The sequence below is a fragment of the Alligator mississippiensis genome, chromosome 7 (assembly GCF_030867095.1).
Source record: "Alligator mississippiensis isolate rAllMis1 chromosome 7, rAllMis1, whole genome shotgun sequence".
NCBI classification, from domain to species: Eukaryota; Metazoa; Chordata; order Crocodylia; family Alligatoridae; genus Alligator; species Alligator mississippiensis.
Window position 1 is genome coordinate 55,988,425 of NC_081830.1, and position 20,968 is coordinate 56,009,392.

At 43.0% G+C, this 20,968-nt stretch overlaps 2 protein-coding genes across 5 annotated transcripts in view; both read left to right on the forward strand.

Annotated features, from left to right (window-relative positions):
* Window positions 1-6,232, forward strand: part of LOC109284208 (uncharacterized) — a 28,438-nt gene extending 22,206 nt beyond the window's left edge. For 3 of the 4 annotated variants that reach the window (XM_019491772.2, XM_059730978.1, XM_059730980.1), the window contains 3 exons: window positions 420-526; window positions 1,709-1,821; window positions 5,960-6,232. In XM_019491772.2, coding sequence (XP_019347317.1) covers window positions 420-526; window positions 1,709-1,821; window positions 5,960-5,971 — 232 coding nt within the window. In that variant the 3' untranslated portion in view covers window positions 5,972-6,232. The remainder of the gene's footprint in view (window positions 1-419; window positions 527-1,708; window positions 1,822-5,959) is intronic. The other variant, XM_019491773.2, reaches the window with a different exon arrangement.
* A 3,053-nt stretch (window positions 6,233-9,285) lies between these two features.
* On the forward strand, window positions 9,286-20,421 carry RNF7 (ring finger protein 7). The gene is made up of 3 exons (XM_006263323.4): window positions 9,286-9,480; window positions 18,281-18,328; window positions 19,807-20,421. Exons 1-3 carry the CDS (start codon window positions 9,303-9,305, stop codon window positions 19,923-19,925), a joined length of 345 nt encoding a protein of 114 aa, XP_006263385.4. The 5' UTR covers window positions 9,286-9,302; the 3' UTR covers window positions 19,926-20,421.
* Window positions 20,422-20,968: the final 547 nt, after the last annotated feature.

The following is a 20,968-nucleotide window of genomic DNA, read 5'->3' on the forward strand; positions in this document are numbered from 1 at the left end:
TTTGTTTTCCTCCAATTATGTTTCAAAATACGCCTGACTTGATAAATGTAACTGGGAGAAATCTTACTATACATGTTAAGTAGGAGGTCAGACTAAATTATCTAATTAGTCCTTTCTGACCTAAATATATATGAAGTTTTGTTATAAATCAGACTTTTAAATCAAGGTATACCTCCTCAGGAATGCAGATTTATTGTGGAAACATGGACAGTCTTGTATTTACAACTACACAAACAGGAACAACCATTACATTGCATTAATCTTCCCCCTTGAAATAATAGTGGTATATAATCTTATGTAAATAAAATAAAAAGTCTTTGGCATTAGTTATATATTGCACTAGAATACTTAGATCATATGTATAACATTGTTTCTTTTTTACTTAAAACAGTTTTCAATCTTTGTTGTTTTTAATTCAGCCTAATCAAGTACTCTGAACACTTAATAGAACTTGACCTGGATGGCAATGCTATTGGAGAACTTTGTTCAGCTGACATACTGGATGCTCTTAAGGAGAGACTAAATGGTAAAATGTTTCCAGCTTCTGCCCTTGAACTTTAAAAACAACTTCACCTTTTATTTAAGGCTGACTGCAGACATGAGGAAAAAATGGTGCTTTACTTTCACGCAGAGCCTAGTGCATGCCCAGAAGAGGCAGTACATTAGTTCCACCTGGCTTTCCCAATATCTGTAGAGAATGGGCACTATAGTGAGGCTTTTTTGGTGTTTTTATCTAACAGGTGACTGAATCTGCTTTAGCTAAAGCCCCAAAAAGCCCCACTGAAGCACCCAAAAAGCCCCACTGAAGCACCCAATCTCTACAGACACTGAAGAGCCCAGTCGACATACAGTAATGTGCTGCTGCGTCCAGTAGAGCACGTGGGTTTTTTTGGTTATTTTTCTCCCAGTCTGTCAGGGTCCTAATAGTTTATTTTGCCTTAGGCAATGATGAATGTTATATTTAAGTTCAAGTTGTACTGAATCTGTACAAATTCAGTGCCATTTCAACTATAGCACAACTTTGATTATCTCAGAGAATTCTCAGTGAAACAAACATCAAGGAAACAGAGACCTGTTTTCAGGTTTGCTATGCTTGTAGTGTGGTGAATGTAAAGTACAAGTCTGCACAAAAGATCTAGAGCCCTCAAATGCTGACGCATAGTGTATAGATCTGGGTCGAAATAAAGGGTCTAAGTATTAATATATTAAGTGAAAATATTTTAAAACGTCTAGCTCCCTTTCAGCCCTTCGCAGTGCCATATAACTCTTATCTGCTTCTTCTTGCTGTACCTTGTTTTTATCCTTTCCGCCCACATATTCAAACTCCCTCCCTTCCCATAGAGCTGATACTCCTTCCTATTGATGGCTCTCTCCCATCCACGCCCACAGAATTTTAATGAAGTTGAACATCTAGTTCAAACGTTGTTTCTCTGAAGGATTGCTGCTGTTGAATAATCAAATATCCATTGGTATAGAATTGTAAATTTCAGGATCTTTAAATGCAAGACAAATTGTGATGGTTTGTTTGAAAGCAAAGTAGCTGGCGAGAGGATCTCTATTCTGGTGACAGGCCAATCAAAACCACTATAGAAAAATGGAATTTGCAGTGGAATTCTGTTCTGGGGAATATTGCTGAGGTAGAGGGTTGAAAAGTATGAATACCTGCTTATTAGAAAAGAGGAGAGTATATTTTTCATTGTCTCTACAGAAAAGATGCCCAACCTAAACATTAAGGTTACATACCAGATTTCCTCAGAAACTTTTGGGTCAATTTTCAAAAATGGCAAGAAGTCCAAGTCAACTAGAAAGAAAAAGAAAAAGGTAAATCTATATACTTGTTGCTTTTCCATCAAAAGAGCAGTTTAGTGTGATTGCCATCATAAAAACACATAAATTAATCCAGATACGTAGGGTTTTGTTCATACGGTGTAAAATGTATGTGCATAAAATTACACATGCAAAAATCAGAAGAGATATCAGGGAACTGGTGTTATCTACTTCACTAACGTCTACTTCTAGTCATAAGTTCTACTCAGAATTTCCCAGCAGCTGGAATACTTTTGTTAAAATAATCAGCAGGGAAAAAATCAACATCAATATTTAAGTTGTTGTTAATATTGACAATCAATACCTAACTGAGAAACAAGTGCAGTTCATACCCTTAGACCCTCTGCTTTCCTTTATGACATTGCTTCAATAGACCCCAATAGAAGTAGCTGTTTTCCTGCCCTATGGCTTCCACAGAGAAGCAATGTGCAGACTGTACATTTCAGAGAACAATTTTTAGTAAGTAAGCCTTTACCAGGATGTCTGCCTGTGGTTTCCTACCATGCACCAGATAGGGTTCTCTCCTATACAACATTCCATGGACTAGTTAGGTCTGCCAACTCTCTTTGAATCTATTCCGGGAGGTTTCATCACATGACATAATGACATTAATGACTTTACATCAGGAAGGCAAATGCACATCATTATTACATTTTAAAAATCCACTGGCCTACTATATAAATCAGATTCAACATTTAATATTTATTTTAATGAATGCCCTAGCATTTATCTCCTGGGTGAGTCTTAGCAGTCTCCTGGAGATTTATTTCTAATTCCAGGAGACTCAAGGGCAATCCTGGAGGGTTGGCAACCCTAGTGCCAGTGTCTAATTACCAGGGATCCGGGTTTTCCATTCACCACAGTAAAACATGGTAAAACATTTTTAGAAGAAAAACCCAGATTTTCTCAGGAGAAAAATGTAGGAAATGGCAGGTTTCCCCTTGTAGGCTGGTGGAGTTCCAGCCTTCAAGGGGCTAGGGGGAATCAGGAGGAGGACAATCAGGCAGGGGGCGCCATGTGCATTTGCAGGGCACAAACATATCAGGGCTGCTTGGCACCACAAAGCAGCATCAGGGGAACAGCCACAACTGGACCCACATTCTGGTGAGCAAAAGGGGCAGGGGGAGCTCTGATTTTCCATGATAAAAAACCCAAAATCAAATGCCAAAATGTATAGGTATTTACAATGTATTTTATTATAAATTGAGGCACTAGTAGACTTCCAAATTGCTTAAAAATTGTAACGATGTCAATAAAACATTGTGTTCAACTGATACCTATATATAGTGGAGTTCATTTTAATCACGGAAAAACATGGATTTTGGAGGCTTTAATAAGAGAATTTGTTTTTATTAGAGAATTTGTGATTTTTAAACACAGAAAACCAGGATCCCTGCTAAAGATGCAGTGCACTGTAAATTCAATTCAAGATACTCAGATGTATGATGCAAGGGAAAAAAATACCAAAGTAGTCTGGTTTACTGCAAATCATCTAGAACAGTGCTTCTCAAAGCGGTGGTCCACGGACCAGTGACGGTTCGCAAGCCACCAGTCACCAGTCCATAGCGAGTTGCCAGGAAAGAAAGAAATATATTTTCAGAAGCATAACATTGATATGTTATAGCACCACAGTTCGTACGTTCCAACACTCCAGGTGACGTCACGTCATGCGAGGTGAGGAAAGAGAAACAGCTGGTCGCAAATTTTTGTAGCACTGTTACACACAGTTGTTGCCACCGGCTGAACCAGGCACCGGTCCCTGGCCCACTGGGAAAAAAATTGCCGGCCTGCCACATCAGATGGTTTGAGAAGCACTGATCTAGAAAACACTTACGGGCTATTCTTTTGTTAGAACTGCCAGGTAAGGATTCTTTCCTTTTGAAACTGCCTTTTTCTGAGAGCATTTATAATGGAATACAAACCCACTCAGCTATATAGTAAAATTAATTCTGTTTCTGATATGAAAAAGATAGAGATTAAATTTAAAATCCTGGTTTTATTTTAAACAAAAGTTACACTGATCTTAGACTAGAACTGAACACTGTTTAAAAATAAAATCAGTGGGGAGAGGGGCTTAAGCATTCCCACTACTTGCAACTTAAACATTGCATCACTGTATTAGTACTCAATTTAATCCAATCCACGATGAGTCCCTCCCCCTTCCAATATATGGTTAGAAACCTCATGAATTCTAGTATAAGGCGTGTGTGTGTGGGGGGGGGGGGGGGTGTCGGGTCAGGTCAGGCATTTGTTTCAGCTCCAACTCTGACTCTGACCTGGCATAGGGAGCAGCTGCTGTTGGGACAAGTGGTGGTTGGGGGCAGGCACAGGTGGGCAAGTGACAGGGGGCAAGGTACGGGGGGGGAAGCAGGCACCACAGGGGGGGCAACTGGCTAGGGAGCAGGTGTTGGAGGGTGCAGGTGCCAGTGTAGGACAGGCAGTGGGAGAAGGACAAGCGGTAGAGGGGTCAGGCTACTTAACTCCCTTACCACCTGGCCCCCTACCACTGCTTGCCCTGCTGTAGCGGTAAGGGAGACTAATATAAGATGACTGTCCACTTAGTAGTTTTTATAAAGGGAAAATTATAACTAATTTCTAGTATAGATCGCTAGTATATAATTATCAGGGAGTTATCTTAAATTCAAAGTTGTCATGGATGTGGATAAATATAGGTATATCATAATCAAAAAAGGGCTTAGATTAATTTTGTCTATATGGTATAAGCCAGTGGATTTCAACGTCGTTAAATTCAAGACACCCCTCATTAATCTCAAAGCACCCTTCAGAAAAAGCCAGCTCTTAGTTTTCACAGGTTTATTTTTACTATGGAAAAATAATAGAGCATTTTTTCTGTTGCAAAGAACTTGGACCATGACACATCAGAAATTTTTTAACACTATGGACTCCTGTTTGAAATCTCTGGGTTCATCTTGTGAATCATGGCTGCTTGCAGATGTTTAAACCCCCACCCCCAAACCTCCCCAAAAACAATGCTTTACTTTAAACTTGGCATGCTCCCACACAGATCCCAGAGCATGGGACATGGGGCCATGGGGGAAGGCATGGTACACTGCGTTAGTTGGACCCAGATCACCAAAGTCTGTACAGAACAGTTGTTTTAGTGGGGCTTTTTTGGCACTTTTATCTAATAGCTGATTGACTCTCCTATTAGATAAAAGCCCAAAAAGCCCTACTGAAGTGCCCAATCTATACAGATACTAAGGAGCAAAAGGTTGAAGTAACTTGCTGCTTCTTCTGGTAAAGCGCTTTTTTTTTTTAACATCTGCATGCAGCCCATGTTTGCACACCTAACAGTACTAACATTGTGTACCACACCTTGGCACCCTTGCAAGGAACTCAGGGTACACCAGGGTGCTGCAGGACCCTGACTGAGAATCACTGGTCTAAGCAGAGTGACCGATAAATTGTAATCTATTTACAATCTTATCTACATTAAGAATTTTCCCAAAAGACTTTCCAGAATAACTATGTGGGAATAGTTATTTTGATACAAACCCCAAGGCGGTCAACTTTATTTCCAAGTTAGCCTCTAAAAGCTTTTTGATTTACAACAGTTTAATTATTCAAGAATAGTTACTTTGATAAATTTCCAAACGTGGGAAAGCCATTAGGATCTGACTCTGCATTCTTTCTTTACATGGACTCACTCAAGTCCACGGTAATCAGCAAAGACCCAGGAATCTGTGCATGCAGATCAGAAGGCCCATATACATCAGTGTTTAAAATTTGGAAAGGAACACAGTTTAAAATATATATATATTTCTATGTTAATTATTTAAAATGTTATCACAGGTAAATGCTTTTCATTCTAAAATCATTCTGAACCAGATATTACAAAATTATTCTGAACATGTTGTTAAAATTTTGTTTTAAATCAATATAAGACCATCATGCTTTGAGAATTAAAATACAAAAAATGAACCTGAAAACAGTTGCCCTTTCCCATTAACTTCAAACACTTCATGAACAAATTATGCCACTAAATGCATTTAACTTTCATGCACATTACATAAGTGTTTGTGAGACTGAGATCTCCATATGTCATACATTTCAGCCAATCATGCACATAACACAAAATGTATATTTATATTCATTACCTTTTTTCTTTCAGACAACAAAGTGATTGTTAAGCCTACATGTTCCTGCAGATGGGACTGTGTACAAGAAAATTAATATACTTCAGCAGATTATTTCTTAACATGGCACTCTGACTTTCTAAATACTACAATTTTTGTGTGTAATTTTTTCACTTTACTCCATCATATAGGAATAAAATACAAAACATTATTGTATGAAACAAAGTATTTTACCATTGGTTATACATCTTTGAAGACAAACATTCAGCTGTTTTAAAGCAGAATAATAGTAAAATAGAGAAACTCAAGTGAAAATTGTGTTTTGTTTGCATAATTCCTATTGGCATAAATGAAGTTATGCACATACATCAGTCACACTGATTACAAATGACCAGTTGGTTCATTGTCTAGTAAAGAAAACAGTGAGAACATATTCCCAGGAGTTCCAGTGTACCAATGCAAGCAATGTTAAAAACATTAGAATGTGCAAAGAATTTAGATCAGTTGCTCTCATTCAATCTAGTAAATTAGGCGTAAGTAGCTTCTAATTAAGTTAGAGGAACATAACAAACACACCCTTTTTCCTATGGGAGCTTTGCTGCCTGAAAAGAGGACATTGATTTAATATTTCAGTTAAATGCTGATGGCTGAATGCAGACTAAGAGGGAAGAATGACACTGCCACATGTTCTGTCCAAAACAGACTTCTTGAAGTAGCTGCTACCTCAACGATCAAATATTCAAAGCAGACTAGGTTTAATTTATGGAACTTTTTACAATGATAACCAAATGTGGTATGAATTTTGTATTAACGCTCTACAGCTCTGATTTCACAACTGATCCTACATGGACTGGTGATAGGCCCTCTGCCAGTTACAGGGCAGGAGTCAGCTAGGAAGTGGCCTTTTAAATGATGAGACTATTATTAGAATTACAAAACCCAGCAATAAACTCAAGTAACTTAAAAACCTTAGCAAAACATTTATAATTTTTACCAAACACACAAAAACATTGTGTGCAATTGGTGTCACCATTTCCCAGCATCACCAGCTTCTCTCATGGGAAAGATGCAAATGTGACAAAGGGAATGAAGAATTATTCAAATTATTGTTTAGTGTTCATATTATTTTTTAAATATACCCTCCCTGACAAAAGCTGGATTATTCCAAATCAGTCACAAAAAAGAAAAGTAAGGAAAGCAAAAATGGATAGAGGGCTGGGAAACATGACTTAGGAGGAAAGGGTCAGGGAAATGGGTTTACTTAGTGGGTGCATCCACACATCTACACAAGTAGACTAATTTCAAGTGCAGTATAGCATCACCCATCTACACAGGTGCAGCAATTGGGCTGGTGAACACTAATTTACAGTGCCATTGGATAGTCCTGTCTGACACAGGTACTATCCAGCTGCAGAGTAATTATTGCGCTTAACCATACATGTAGATGTTGATATTGGGATTAGTTTACTCTAGTTCATGGTAAACTAGGGTCATTCCAAAGAGGATGAAGCTAGACTATTCTCAGAAGTGGCAGATAACAGAATAAGGAGCAATGGTCTCAAGTTGCAGGAAGGGAAGTTTAAGCTACAATAAGGGTGGGCAAAATACAGCCGTAGGCTGGATCCAGCCCACCAAGGAATTTTATCTGGCTTGCAGCAGGTTCCTTGGCTCCGCCTGGCCCAAGGGCCAGGGGCAGCTCAAGCCACAGCACATGTTGCTGATCCCACTTCTCCCTGGTGTGCAGCGGGACAGGGGCAACACAGTGGCCAGACTCACTTTGCAGCTCCTTTCAGCCACTGCCATCACCAAACCCAGCCCCACTGCCCAGGCACCCTGGCCCATCTGCCTTGCACCCACCATCGGGGTACCAGATGGAGTGGGCAGATGGGGGTCTCCATGGAGCCTGAGACCCACACAGGCTGTGTGCTCAGCTGGGTGGACGAGACAGGGCTGCAGGTAGGCGGGAAATGCTGTCCAGGAGCAGGACAGGCAGGCAGGGACCAGGGCCAGGGCAATGACAGCATGGGGCCAGGCTCTGGGGTAGAGCCACCTAAGTTTTGGTGAGCTGTTGCAGACCATGGGGCTGGGAACAGGGTACTGACCACCTTGCAACAGCTCACGAAAACTCCCTAAGTGGTCCTCCAGCCCAAGTGATTTGTCACCCCATGGTTAGGTATTAGGACAAACTCTCACTAGGAGGGCAGTGAAGCACTGGAATGGGGCTGCCCAGAGAGACTGCAGAATCTCCATTCTTGGAGGTTTTTAAGACCTGGGGAAGACAAAGCTTGGCTGGGCTGAGAAAGCTGAGGCTGCTGCTTTGAGCAAGGAGCAGGGGGCTGGGAAGGTCGCTTCCAACCCCAGTGTCCTCTGGTTCACAGTTCACAGATTTCACAGACATTAGGGCTGGAAGGGACCTTGTAACATCATCGGGTCCAGCCCCCTGCCCAAGGGGCAGGAAGTCAGCTAGGATCCCAGCAAAATAAGTATCCAAGTGTGTTTTAAAGGTGTAGAGTAGGTGCTTGCACCACCCCTGGGGGGAGTCTATTCCAGCCCTTGGGGGCTCGGATAGTAAAGTTTTTCCTTATGTCCAGCCTAAAACAGTCTTGCAGGAGTTTGTGACCATTGGACCTTGTCATCCCTTGGGGTGCTCAAGTTGACCCCTCTTGCAGGCTTCAAGCTGTGGCTTTACACAGATGGTGAAGTGAGCTCCAGCCAGAAAGCTTCTATCTGCCTAGACGGAGGGGAGAGGCGCAGGTGCCCGTATTGCCAACTCTCCTTTTTGGTGTTGTTCTTAAAGTCTTTGCTTTCTTTTCTGTGTGTGTGCGTGTGTTAGTATTAGGAAATGTATAGCTACACACTTAGCTATATAGAAAAACTTAGCTTTCTTTTCTACACATACACATATATTAGTAATATATATTAGTATTAGCCTCTCTCTATATATAAACACATGGAAAAGAAAGACCTAAGTTTTTCCGAAGCGTGGTGTTTAAGTAAAGGCCCGTGCGAGCCGGCAATGCCGAGGCGCACCCGTGCTTCAGCCCCGGGTCGGCCCTGCCCGCGGGGGGCGGCGGCGAGGAGCTGCCCGCGGCCAGGCCGCGCTGGGGCCCGGCGCTGCCGCCGCCTCATGCCCCGGGGCCCGCCCGAGGGGCGAAGGGGAGCGTGTCCCCTGGGCCCGGCCGTGCCTACGGGCCACAGGCGGGGGGGCCAGAGCCGCTCCCCGCGCCCGTCGCTGCTCGGCCCGCACCAAGAGAGGCCGCGCGGCTCCGGGCTCCGGGTCGCGCCGGCCCGGGACAGCGAGGCCGGGGCGCTGGGGGGCGCTGCCGCCGCGCCGGGCCTGCCTGGCACCTCCCCTGCCGCGGCGTGCCCGCCCCCGCCATGGCCGACGCGGAGGACGCGGACGAGGCGGGCGGGCCGCAGGCGCAGGCGGGCTCGGCGGGCTCGCGGCCGGGCGGCGCCGACAGGATGTTCTCGCTCAAGAAGTGGAACGCGGTGGCCATGTGGAGCTGGGACGTGGAGTGCGACACCTGCGCCATCTGCCGCGTGCAGGTCATGGGTGAGCGCCGCCGGGCCTCGCCCGCTCTCCGGAGAAGGCCGAGCGGGCGGGCGGGCGGGCGGCTTTCCCGGCGGCCGCGTTTCGCCCCGCTCCGCCCCGCCCCGCGGCGGGGACACCCCGAGAGCTGCGGGCGCAGCCAGGCCCCGGGCAGCCGCGGGCCGTAGCCAGCCTCCCTCGAGCCCAGTCGGCTTCGCAGGTGATGCCAGCAACCCAGAGCCCGGCTCGCTGGCGTCTCCCTGGCCGCTCCGTGGTACCAGAGCCTCCTGCGCTGTCTGCAGGGCTTGGCTCCCTTCCACCCGTGTCCAGGTGACTGGAGAGCAGGGGCAGTGCCTCCCCTGGTAGATGGCATTTGGCTGTGGAGTAGTTACAGTCGCTCCTGGATCATCAGGGGTCTCCCCTGCATTCAGTTTCTGGGGATACAAAGCCTTTCTCCACCGGGGCTCTCAGCCGGGGCCATGAGGCACCCTGGGGTGCCAGATCCTTTGAATGGTGCTGTGAGGTGCGAGGAGATGAGCAGAGAAGCTAAGCAAATAAGCAGGTCCAGGGTTGTCCCTTCCTGGACCATCCCCCACCTAGACCTGGACACAGGCAGGGGTGAACCAGCTGCCCAGGGCCCCAAAATGGTAGCTTTTTTCCCATTGTCCGATTATGATTATCATTATTTCTGGCAAAAAGGGGGGCCCGATACTAAAAGCTTGCCCGGGCCTGGGTCTAGGTATGGTACTGCCCCCAAGCCCACTGACCAGCCCCTGGGGAAGGAGGTGAGTGCTGGCATCCATACATCAGCTCTTGAGATGTGGTGCTGCTCCATTCACAAAAGCTGTGGCGGACGCTTTGTCCGAGCAGGGATGCAGGCTCCTGTCCACAAAGGTTGAGAACCATCATTGCACACCATGGTACGTACGGTCCCTCTGCCTCTTTACAGCTCTGGAGTACTTTTCCCTTCCCAAGGAGCTGGACCACATGGCTCCTGCTCTTGCTGAAAACAGTAGTGCAACCATGGCCTAAACAGGGCTGTCGAACTTCTGAGTGGTCATGGGCCATGGGCTCTTTGGCCATGTGCTGTCCAGGCCACGTGGGCACCCCCCTCATGCTATGTGTCCTCCCCTGCTCCAGCTGCACAAAGAATAGGGGGTCTACTTAAATCACCGTTTTGCAGATTTAACAAAAACCACGAAATCTAGGAGTGCTCACCAAATCCAGAAAAAAAACCCTCAATAAAAATAAAATGCTGGCTCCCCAGTGGGAACTAGCAGTCCTTGTCGCTGTAGTAGCCCAGCCTCACAGCCCACCCAGGAGGGGAAGGCACTGGCTGGTGGGGGCAGCAAAATGAAGGGCAGCAGAAAAAATGTCCACTGTCCCCTCATTCTTTCTGCCAATCAGTACTGAGGTGTAGGGCCACATAAAGGACAGCTTGCAATCAAGTTGGCAGCCATCCCCTTAGGGCTTCCCCACCAATCAGTGCCAAGGGGTGGGGCTGCCAGAGCACATCCGCAAAATGTCCACAGAATTTTCTCATGATGTTGCAACCAGCCAGCAAAAATTGGTAAGTCTAACCATCACCTCCATGCTGCACTGGCCATGGACTTGCTTAGCCCCACAGGTGGCCCTGTGACACCCTGCCCCCGGGGGCAGGGACAGGTAGCAGAAGCTGGAGGAAGAAGGGGGAGCCTGGAAATCCCAGCAGCAGCAGCAGGAGAGCAATGAGGGGAGTGGTTCCTGGACTGGGAGCCACTGGTTAACTCCTTGGGGGCTGCATGTAGCCTTTAAGCTTCTAGTTGGACAGCCCTCTGTTAAGATTTTGACAACACGGCAGTTGAATATAATTTCATCTCTAGGTCGTGTGCATCTAGGACAGGATTAACTGTTCTAGTTCAGTGTTCTGTATCATTGGTAAGCAGTACGGAAACTAACTGCATTAGGCAGATATTCACATCACAAAAATCTCTGTAGGTAGCCTGCATCATCAGTCTCAGTAAAAGGGCTGAGGATTGTGGGTGTGGAAAACTGAACTATCCTTTGCATTGTAAGGGCAGTAAATAGTAAATAACATTTTCAGCCCTTGTATACAATTCCTTGCATCCAGAGATTTCAGTGTTATGCAAAAGCATATAAATATCAGTAAGGATTATTGGTTGTAGCTGTGTTGGTCTAAGGACTTAGGCAGACAAGATTCTTTGGTTAGATGTGATATCTTTTATTAGACCAACTAAATAGTTAGAAAAATTGTTCTTTGCAATAGCGTAGCCCAGCCATGAAGAACCCTGCATGCAGATCCAGGGGCACGCAACCACCTGCCCTCCCGGGCTGCATGCCCCCTCTCTCCCTGTGCCCACTGGATAAGCCATTCGCAGCTCTGTCTCTGGCCCTGCTCCAGCTATGCAGGGCTTGCCCCTCCCTCACCGCTGTTGGGTGGGGGGAGGTAGCAGTCAAGGCCCCAGTGGTGAGGGAGGGAGTGGGGTAGGGCTGGGGTCTTGATCTGTCTCCCCCCCCATGGCCCTTTCCCCTCCCCACAGACTTATCTGCTGGGTGGGAGGGGATCTTTCATTCCTTTTAAGTTCCAAAAGTGATCTCTAACCTAAAAGGGTTGGAGACCAGTGGTGTATATGCTTCTTTTTCAAGGGCTATCAATCCCAAACCCTTCAAAGTATTAAATTCACATACATGCACCCAAGTTACTGTTAAAGTTTTCCATATGTGAAGCGCATTTAAGAGTAATGTTACCCCATTATCCCATAATGTGGAAATTGACTTTTTTTAAAGATTAATTAGGGGTGCACCAATATATTGGTTGTCTATGGGATCAGCACCAATAAAGGAGAAATTACATTACTAGTTATCTTTTTTTTGGTTGTTGTAGTTTATAATTACGGCCGCAGGCCCACAGCATGTAGTCCAGTCCCCATGCCCTGCTGCTGGCCCAAGCCCACAGCAGACTACAGGTCCTGGCAAGCAGCGAGAAGGGGAGAGGGCGCCTGGGAGCAGTCACAGGGCACCAAGCTAAGCAACAAAGGGCCTGTTACTGGTTCTTGCTGCTGCTGCCATGGCAATGCTGCACATGCAGCAGGAGCCTGAGTACCAGAGCTGCCATGGAGATGTTGGGCTGAGCTTGGGCAGAGTAATATGCCGTGCAAGGGACATTCCGCTCCACTGGGCACCAGGTGCCTTTGCAAAAGCAGCTTTTCTTTGGCGGCCCCAGGAGCTTGGCTGCGCAGGGCCCACTGGCGCTGAGATAGTGGCGTGCTCTGCGGCTCCAAACACACCTGGCACTGCTGTCTGTACAAGGGTCTGCCCCAGGACAGAGCACAACGCAGAGTGCAACATGCTTGGGAGTAAGGCAGTCACTGCCTTCCTTATAGAGGGCTGGGGCAGGCAGGAGGCATGTGTGTTTGTGTGTATGTGCGTGTTTAAATGCAAAACAAACAAAATAAGGTTTATTTATGTCAGTAGTTTAAAATGCCTTGCACTATTACTAAATATCAGTTATTTGATCGGCATCAGCCAATATGGTTGGTTAATTATTGACTGTTGGTATTGGCCAAGAAAATCTTTATTGGTGCACCCCTAATATTAATTGTAGCTTTTGAAGTGATGACTAGTCACATTTTTTGTAGTGCTAGAGTGGTGTAGCCATGATGGTCCAGGTATTGGAGAAGCAAGGATTTTTGGGGGGTGACATCTTTTTTAGGGGGGTGATATATTTTATTGATATCTTTTATTCCAACTGCATGGTTGGAATAAAGTTAGACACATTTTCAAATGCAAGACATTCTTCATCAGGTCAAATTTGACAGAAAACATACCAAATAAGGCAGATTTGTATTGGATCCTGAAATTCCTTCATTGCTTCCTCCATTCTGTTGTTATAAAATAACCTGTTATCTTCAAGAGCATTAAGAGATTATAGACAAATCTATAATTCCTTCATCAGCCTGCCATTGTTTGGCTATACAGATTACCCATACTTCTTCTAGGAGCCCTTCATGCTTGTAATGGTGACAGAGTCCAGATTTTCTCCAGCATTGCAGAAGGGGATGTGCCCACCAACCCAGCCATTTCTCATAGAGTTATCTGTATTGAAAATGTTCTTTTGAGCTGGGAGGATTTTAGAGCACCCTAAAGAGAAAAAGGCAGTAGCCCAGAATAACATTATCACAGTGGGTGCCTGTAGATGTGTGGGGACACTGCTCTGATGTGCTGTAATTATGTCTCGGAGCTAATTAGCATTATTTAGCAGCCTCTACAGCTCATGTATTCAGCATCCCCATGCTTCAAGGTGGTGGTGGCGTTGCTTTAACTAAAGCTCATTGAATGAGCTTTAGTTAAAGTGCCCCTGCCACCATTTTGAAGCATGGGACGCTGAATATAGTAGACACTGCGGGTGCTTTAATTAAAGTGGTGCTTGGAGCCATTCTGTTTAACCCTCCCACCCCCGGAGCACGTGTGAAAACCCCCAATTCTTATCGTTTTTTTTTACGTTGACCTTATGTAAGGAGCTTTAGCATTGACAACACTTGACACACAATTTTAGATGCATAATAGATAAAGTTTACATTGAGATTGAGATCCTTGACCAAGCTTCAGTAGGATAACGTTGGTTTAAAAAATAAAGATTTTTGTTATATCCAGTGTTATGCTGTATTTAACCTGGATTATAAAGTGGTAACAATAGTGCAAGAGCAATACAGACAATTTCTACTCATGCCAATTAAAGTACAGGTTTAAATTAAGAGATACAAATCTGTCCATTTCCTGGTTTGACAAAGGGGAAAAAAATTACATGGAGTTAGATACAGAAATCTGTTCTGTGCGTTCGTCTGTGCCAGGGTTTTTTGTTGGTTTAAAAACCAATTTTAGAGTGATTTTGATCAGGGTGGATTTGATTTAAAACTGATTGATTTAAATAACGATTTAAATCGCTGGTCAGGAAGCCTCAATTTAATCATTGTTTTCTACAAAAAGTGCATTCTTGTTGTTTGATATGACCTTAATACTTATTATTCACAACTCAGAGATAGATGTAGATTTCATTTTTAGAAGGTATACACTATACATTCAAAGCAGTGATTTTTTAAATATTTTTTCAGATTAATTTTGCATCTACATCAGATGACTGAATTATGATTTTATTTACCAAAGCTATTTCAAGCAGATACTTGTGAAGTCATTGGGAGGTGAACTATCTCCAATTCACTAGATTTGGGATGGATATTTGGGGGTTTGTTTTGCGACACTGTATTGGGAGTACGACAAAAACCGTCATCAAAAACAACAGACATTTAAATTGTTTTATTTAACTGAAACAACAAGCTTGTATTTTGGATATTTTTCTTAAGCAACAAACACATAAACTATTTTAACAAAACAAGCGTATGTACTTTTGAATTTTTAACTGTTTTAGTTATACATGTGAAATGTGTTTTCAACAAAAATTAAATAGATTATTTCAGCCAGGTCAACCTGAGAAAAAATACTAGGTTATGCAGCAAACTCAGTCTTCACTTTCCTTTTCCTGTTCATTCATAGTCTGGAAAAGAGAGACAACCTCTCATGCTTTTTCTGTTGTGGATTATCACTTCAGTAGTCTCTGATGGATCCAGGTGCTTAAGTGACTTCCACCAGTTTACTGGTGTGACTTTCTTTTAAAATCTCATCAGCAAATATATATTTTTAAATGGTTCACCCTTAGCCCTGAAATTTATTATAGTTGGTATTATGATTGCTGGATGCCCATGTTATAGCCAACTCCTCTGCTTGAGCAGTTAAGGATTGACCCTGGTACTGTGTGTTGAGAATATTGACAAGAAAATGAGCTGGAGATAGTGCTTGATCTGTTCTTTTTTTAATGCCTGTAATTTAACTCTGTTATTGTGTACAGTATGTCTTTTTTCAAGTTCTCACTCAGTTCTGTCCAAATTGCAACAGCATCAGCAATAAAACAGCTATTTCCCTGTGCTTTGTTCAAAGCTACGGAAGTAGGCTTCAGGATAGTCGGCATACGTTCTCAACAATGGGCTAAAGAGGAATACAGAACTCTGGCTATGACAGTTCCATCTATTTTGTCACGATTTTGCTTACAAATTGTCATCAGATTAGGCCCGTTCTCAATATATCGCTCAAAACAGTCCACTGCTGTGTTCCACCACAGGTCTTGTGGGAGATTTTGTTCGGTCCTTCCTGTTTTCTTCAGAGCAGCTGCTGCATAGTGGTTGTTAGTGGAAGTATTTTGCAATTTCAACATTAGCCTTTACTTATGGAGCACTGAAGTCTTTGGCTAAGAGGTGCATCAAATGAGCTCTGCAGCCATATGAGCTTGGGGCTTTCTTCACTTTCTTCTAGCTTTCTTCTCATCTTTGGCACATTACAGCATTGTCTGTGACAAAGCAGCATACTAGACTTTTGAATATTTTTCATAGTTTGTTATAGCTTTTACTGCTACTTCTTGTAAGTAATCTGCTGTGTGTGCATTTCCTGATATATCAATTTTTTCTGAAAGGTAGACAGTCCCTTCTTCTATTGTCACGCAAGCACGTTACTGGATCATTGTGGACATTGGTCCCCACCCATCAAGACTCAGATTAACAATTTTCCCCTCTAGATTTTTTGCACACTGTTCAGTTTGTTTCTCATATACTTCATCCAGCAATTTGCCTGCTATATCTGTTCTGTTGGGTGGACTGTATCCTGGTTGTAATGACTGAACCATGTCAATGAAGTGTGTGTTCTCAACAATATGGAAAGGAGAGTTTGTTGCATAAACAGAGCAATTTTTTCAATTACCTCCTGCTGTGATCTGCTGGTTCTTATTACAAACTTATCTATTGTTTCAGGATGATGGAGATTTTTTTTTCTTTTTGCTACAGGTGATATACTATGTGATACATTTGACTGGAACAGTGGTATCATTAGCAGATAACTCTGAAACTGTAGATAGAGTTGATGATGTTGAAGATGGACAGTTAGAACCCTGTATGTTGAGGATGGATACTCCTGAACAAAAGTAGTCAATGCAGTCACTACAGCAGTGCTCGTTTAGTATTACTCATCGCACTCAATACGACTTCAGGGACAAAGTGCCTTTCCTTAGTTCTGGCTATCTATTCAGCTGTTTTCCTTCCCTTCCCATCTTCCCCCTACCCCCGCCTTGCTTGAGGAATAGCCACTACTGAGCTTCCATTCTCTTTCTTCTTCACTGGTTGATGAAGTGAGGACTGGGCAAGGGAATATGAACTAGAAGTAGCAGTAAGGCAGGGGTGGGTAAAATACAGCGCGCAGGCCAGATCCAGCCCATGAGGCCATTCTATCTGCGCCAGGCCAGGCAGCATTTGCTGCTGCTGTTCAGCACGTGAGCTCCAGGGGGGGCCACAGCTGCTGCCGCCGCAGCACAGCCCTGACAGGCGAGCCCGGAGCTGGCACGGGGCTCAGGCTGACAGTGGGGGTGGGTTACAAGCTGGTGCTGAGTGTGGGGGGAGGGGGAAGCAGCCCCTCACTCGCCCCATGGGTGGCGCCCCGTGCTGCAGCGGCTCACAGCTTGCCTGGGGCTGCCTGTGCCTGCTCAGGACAGCCCCGCATGGGCTGCGAGCAGCTGCAGCAAGGAGTGCTGCCCACGGGGCAGGTGAGGGGCCGTCTTTCCCCCGTGCTCAGCACCAGCTCCTTCCCTGCCAGCGAGCAAGGGGTTGGGGCTGTGCGCTACCCCCGTGCCTGTACTGCGGGGCTGGGGGGCACTGGGAGTGAGCGGGTGCGGAAGCAGGGCCCACACCTGTGTTCCAGGGCCAGTGCCAGCAGGGCCCAGAGCAGGGTGGCAGGAGTACAGGTTTCCGGCTGGCAGGGGCTCTGTGGAGCCGGGCCAGCTCCCCGCTCTCCCTGCTGGTGCAGCCAAGCCCAGCTCCACAGACCCCTGGCAGCCTGTGCCCTGCCCTGGGGCATTGGTCCCAAGACATTGGGGCATTGGTCCCAAAATGGTGACCGGGGGCGGGGCTACCCATGTGGCCCTTGACAGCTTGCCACAACTTGGTAAACGGCCTTCTGCCCGAAATAATTGCCTGCCCCTGCAATAAGGGCTTCCATTATGTGTGAAGCAGCAGTAACCAAAGGGGAAAGAAGCCTGATCTTTCACACAGTCTGCTGATTTTGTATCGGCTATAAAAACCGACCCCACTTTAAAAAACAAAAAGGTGTTTTGTCCTTATTGGTCTCTTCGCTTACAGGGGAAACTAATGTATCCTTTAAAAACAGGCTTGTATGTGCATTTGGCTAGAGGGGAAATTATATACTTGTTGTCGTCATGTAACATTGCTGTGTAAACAACACTGCTGGGGTTGTAGCAGGTTGAAAAACAACTGAATTGTGAATTACTTCCTTAAACCAGTTCTGGAGTCATGGGTTACGTATTTCTGCTCTGGCTTTACTTAATTTTTACTTATTCTTGAATGCATTTGCCACAAGCCCCAATAGTCACATCCACCAAAAGGAGATGTTTTAGCATAAGTTATGAAAATGCCTCAACAAAATGGAGGGTGAGAAAAGTTTATCAAACAGTTACCAGTTCTTTTTTTTCTCCCATGGGGTGGGGGGGATATATATAGATATAGATATATACTGTGTGTATATATAGTTATACATACGACTTTGTATTTTAATTTTCCTTTTGTCTAATGTCGAATACTGATGAACAAGATTGGCAGAACTTGAGTTTCTACCCATATAAATGTGTGCCAGAGTTTCTATTTGACTTCGAAAAACCTCTTTTTAGAATTGTATCCTGAGCTTCAAATTGTGTTTTGTTTTTGTTTACTTTTAGATGCCTGTCTTAGATGTCAAGCTGAAAACAAACAAGAAGATTGTGTTGGTATGTAGTGATTTCATTCTCTTGTTTTTCAACTAAAGGCTTGCTCTCAGTGGGGTACTTTTTTAAGATTTAAGCTAATGCTAATTTTATTAATTCTTAAAAATAAACTATAAAACTTTGATACATTGTTAATGTAAAAGAGACTGTTGTAAAAGCCTACTAGACAGAGCAAATCTGCATCTAGTTATTTATCAGTCTGTACATTCCCAAGGAGAATTAGTTTATTCAAGACACAGCAATATAGACTTTGCTGTGTATAGGAAATAACTACTACCTCTTCTTTTGACGTGTGCCAGAAAATTCAATTGAACCACCTTATTGAAACCACCTTATTTCATTGTTAATATCCTTGTCCATTGGCAAAGTCATAAGTTAAGCATCATGCTAAATTTTGTTATATGACGTGTAGATTTAAAGCAGTTTTTATTGTATGGGTTAACCTACCAAAACACAAATGGAAATATTAACTGTTCATTATTCAAATAGTTTCAACTTTGAGGTGTCATAATATTATGTGTCATAAATAATAGCATCTTGTCCAGTATTCTATTAATTTAATTTTAATTATAAGCCTTCCACAGTTTTGGTCATTCATGTGGAGAGAATACTATTGAATTAACATGATGTTCGTGCAGTTTTAGTTCATCAGTTTAATACTTTAAAAAATCCCTGCTTGTCTTATGTCTTCTACTCAGGACAGATAATTAAAAAAAAATAAAGTGTACAACAGTCATTTGCATTGTGCCCATATCTACCATTCCTGCATAATGGAAGCAGGACAAAAAGAAGCTAGTATAATGCAGAACTAGGTAGAAAGTATGTCTGTTTTCCAGGTTTTTTTGTTGTGATGATTATATCCTGTGAATGATTTTTGACCCATTGTAAAGCTTATGTATTAGTATCTTGTATGGCTTATTCTCTTTAGAACATATCATAACTTTAAGAATTAACATTCAAATAAAGCATTAAATAGAATTTAATAACGTGCCTTTACATCTTTGGTACATGATAGTGAATCAACATTACGCTAGTTATATTTATTAATAGGGGAGGAAAATAAGAAGAAGAGAGAACTTTGGAAGCTTTCTTACCAGTCACAGTCTCACTTACAACTCCAGACTGTTCAGATTATTACTATATAGAGCACAAAAATATACAGGCATTTTACAGGTCTGTTAGAAGATGAAATTATGTGAGTTTCTTTTTAAATTACAAGTACTTTGTTACACATATTTTTAAAAGTTGATGAGCAAGACAGTTTCTGTAGAAGCACAGTATTCTGTGTGTGGGAAGTGCTATCAAAATAGTAAAACTAATGTAATTCTATCAGAACCCCTGCGTACTCATATATTTATATGAGCTGTCAAAATCTGAATGAGTTAGATAGATAGTTAGGATCCTTTATTGGAATAAAATTTGGACATCCATGTTAAATATTGTAACTGGAACATATTAAGTGTTTGTTTCTTTTCTTTCAGTTGTCTGGGGAGAATGTAATCATTCCTTCCACAATTGCTGTATGTCTCTGTGGGTTAAACAGAACAATCGCTGTCCCCTCTGTCAACAGGACTGGGTGGTCCAAAGAATTGGCAAATAAAAATATTGAGTTTTTTCTTCTGAACTTGTTTGGTGTGCTGTACATCTTATGCCATGTACCAATTTGAAAGGATAGAACACTATGGCATCATTAATTTAGCTTGTACCTATGATTAAAAGATGTTTTGGGGGGCACTCCTCAAATGTTTAGGTCTGCATTTTGTTAATTCTTGTTTCAAGCTTCTACAACTGAGAATATAAAACACATTAAAGTGTGTCTTTGTTCCTGATCACATGTTAATTGTATCAACTACTTAGAAATGCTCTTGGCTGAAAATACCTGTAGATACAACCTTTGTAATGATTTTTGGTCAAAGAAATGTTGTATGCTTTCAAAAAGAACATCTTGTTTATAAACCTGATATGCTGTAATTGATGTGTTAAAATTAATGTATAAAAAGAAAAATCTTGTCATCCAATACTGCATCTGTACCAAACCACCATAAATTTCTGGAAAATTATTTTGTTTTTAATTAAAATAAATAGTTTAGGAAGTATTCATCTCTCTCTTTCCTTCCCCCCCATTTTTGTTGTTGTTGTTGTTGTTTTTGTTTTTTGGGGGTTTTTTGGTCCTTTTCCCCACTATGGCAAAAACTACATATTTAGGTTTGGGCAAGCACTTGTTTCTAAAATGATTCAATGAACTGCAGAGACACATTTTTTAAATATGAAGGCCTTTCCTTTTATAATTATATGTACCTGGTTACTCCAACTTAAAGTATTAAACTTTTACCATATTAAGATTTATTTTTACCGCAATTTATATTAAATGCAATGAATGTATGTGTTTTCAACCATTACTCATTATTGAAATGGACATTATTTGGAAATAATTTGGTTAATGACATGAAAAAATCAGTTATCTAGATGCTTCCTGGTTGTCTTTTACATAGATTGAGAATTATGTCTATTAAACTGTTTCAAAAGTATAATACATGTATTTTGTCAGCTTATGTTACAAGGAAAGCAGATACTAATTAAATTAGCAAAATGATAATGTAGCACATTGCTATTTTATGCTGTTACCATTTGAAGTTTTGTTGT

Coding starts and splice junctions, on each gene's coding strand:
- RNF7 (XM_006263323.4), top strand. CDS start 9,303: ATGGCCGACGCGGAGGACGCGGACGAGGCGGGCGGGCCGCAGGCGCAG. Junction 9,481..18,280: donor CTGCCGCGTGCAGGTCATGG/GTGAGCGCCGCC, acceptor GTTTACTTTTAG/ATGCCTGTCTTAGATGTCAA. Junction 18,329..19,806: donor CAAACAAGAAGATTGTGTTG/GTATGTAGTGAT, acceptor CTTTTCTTTCAG/TTGTCTGGGGAGAATGTAAT.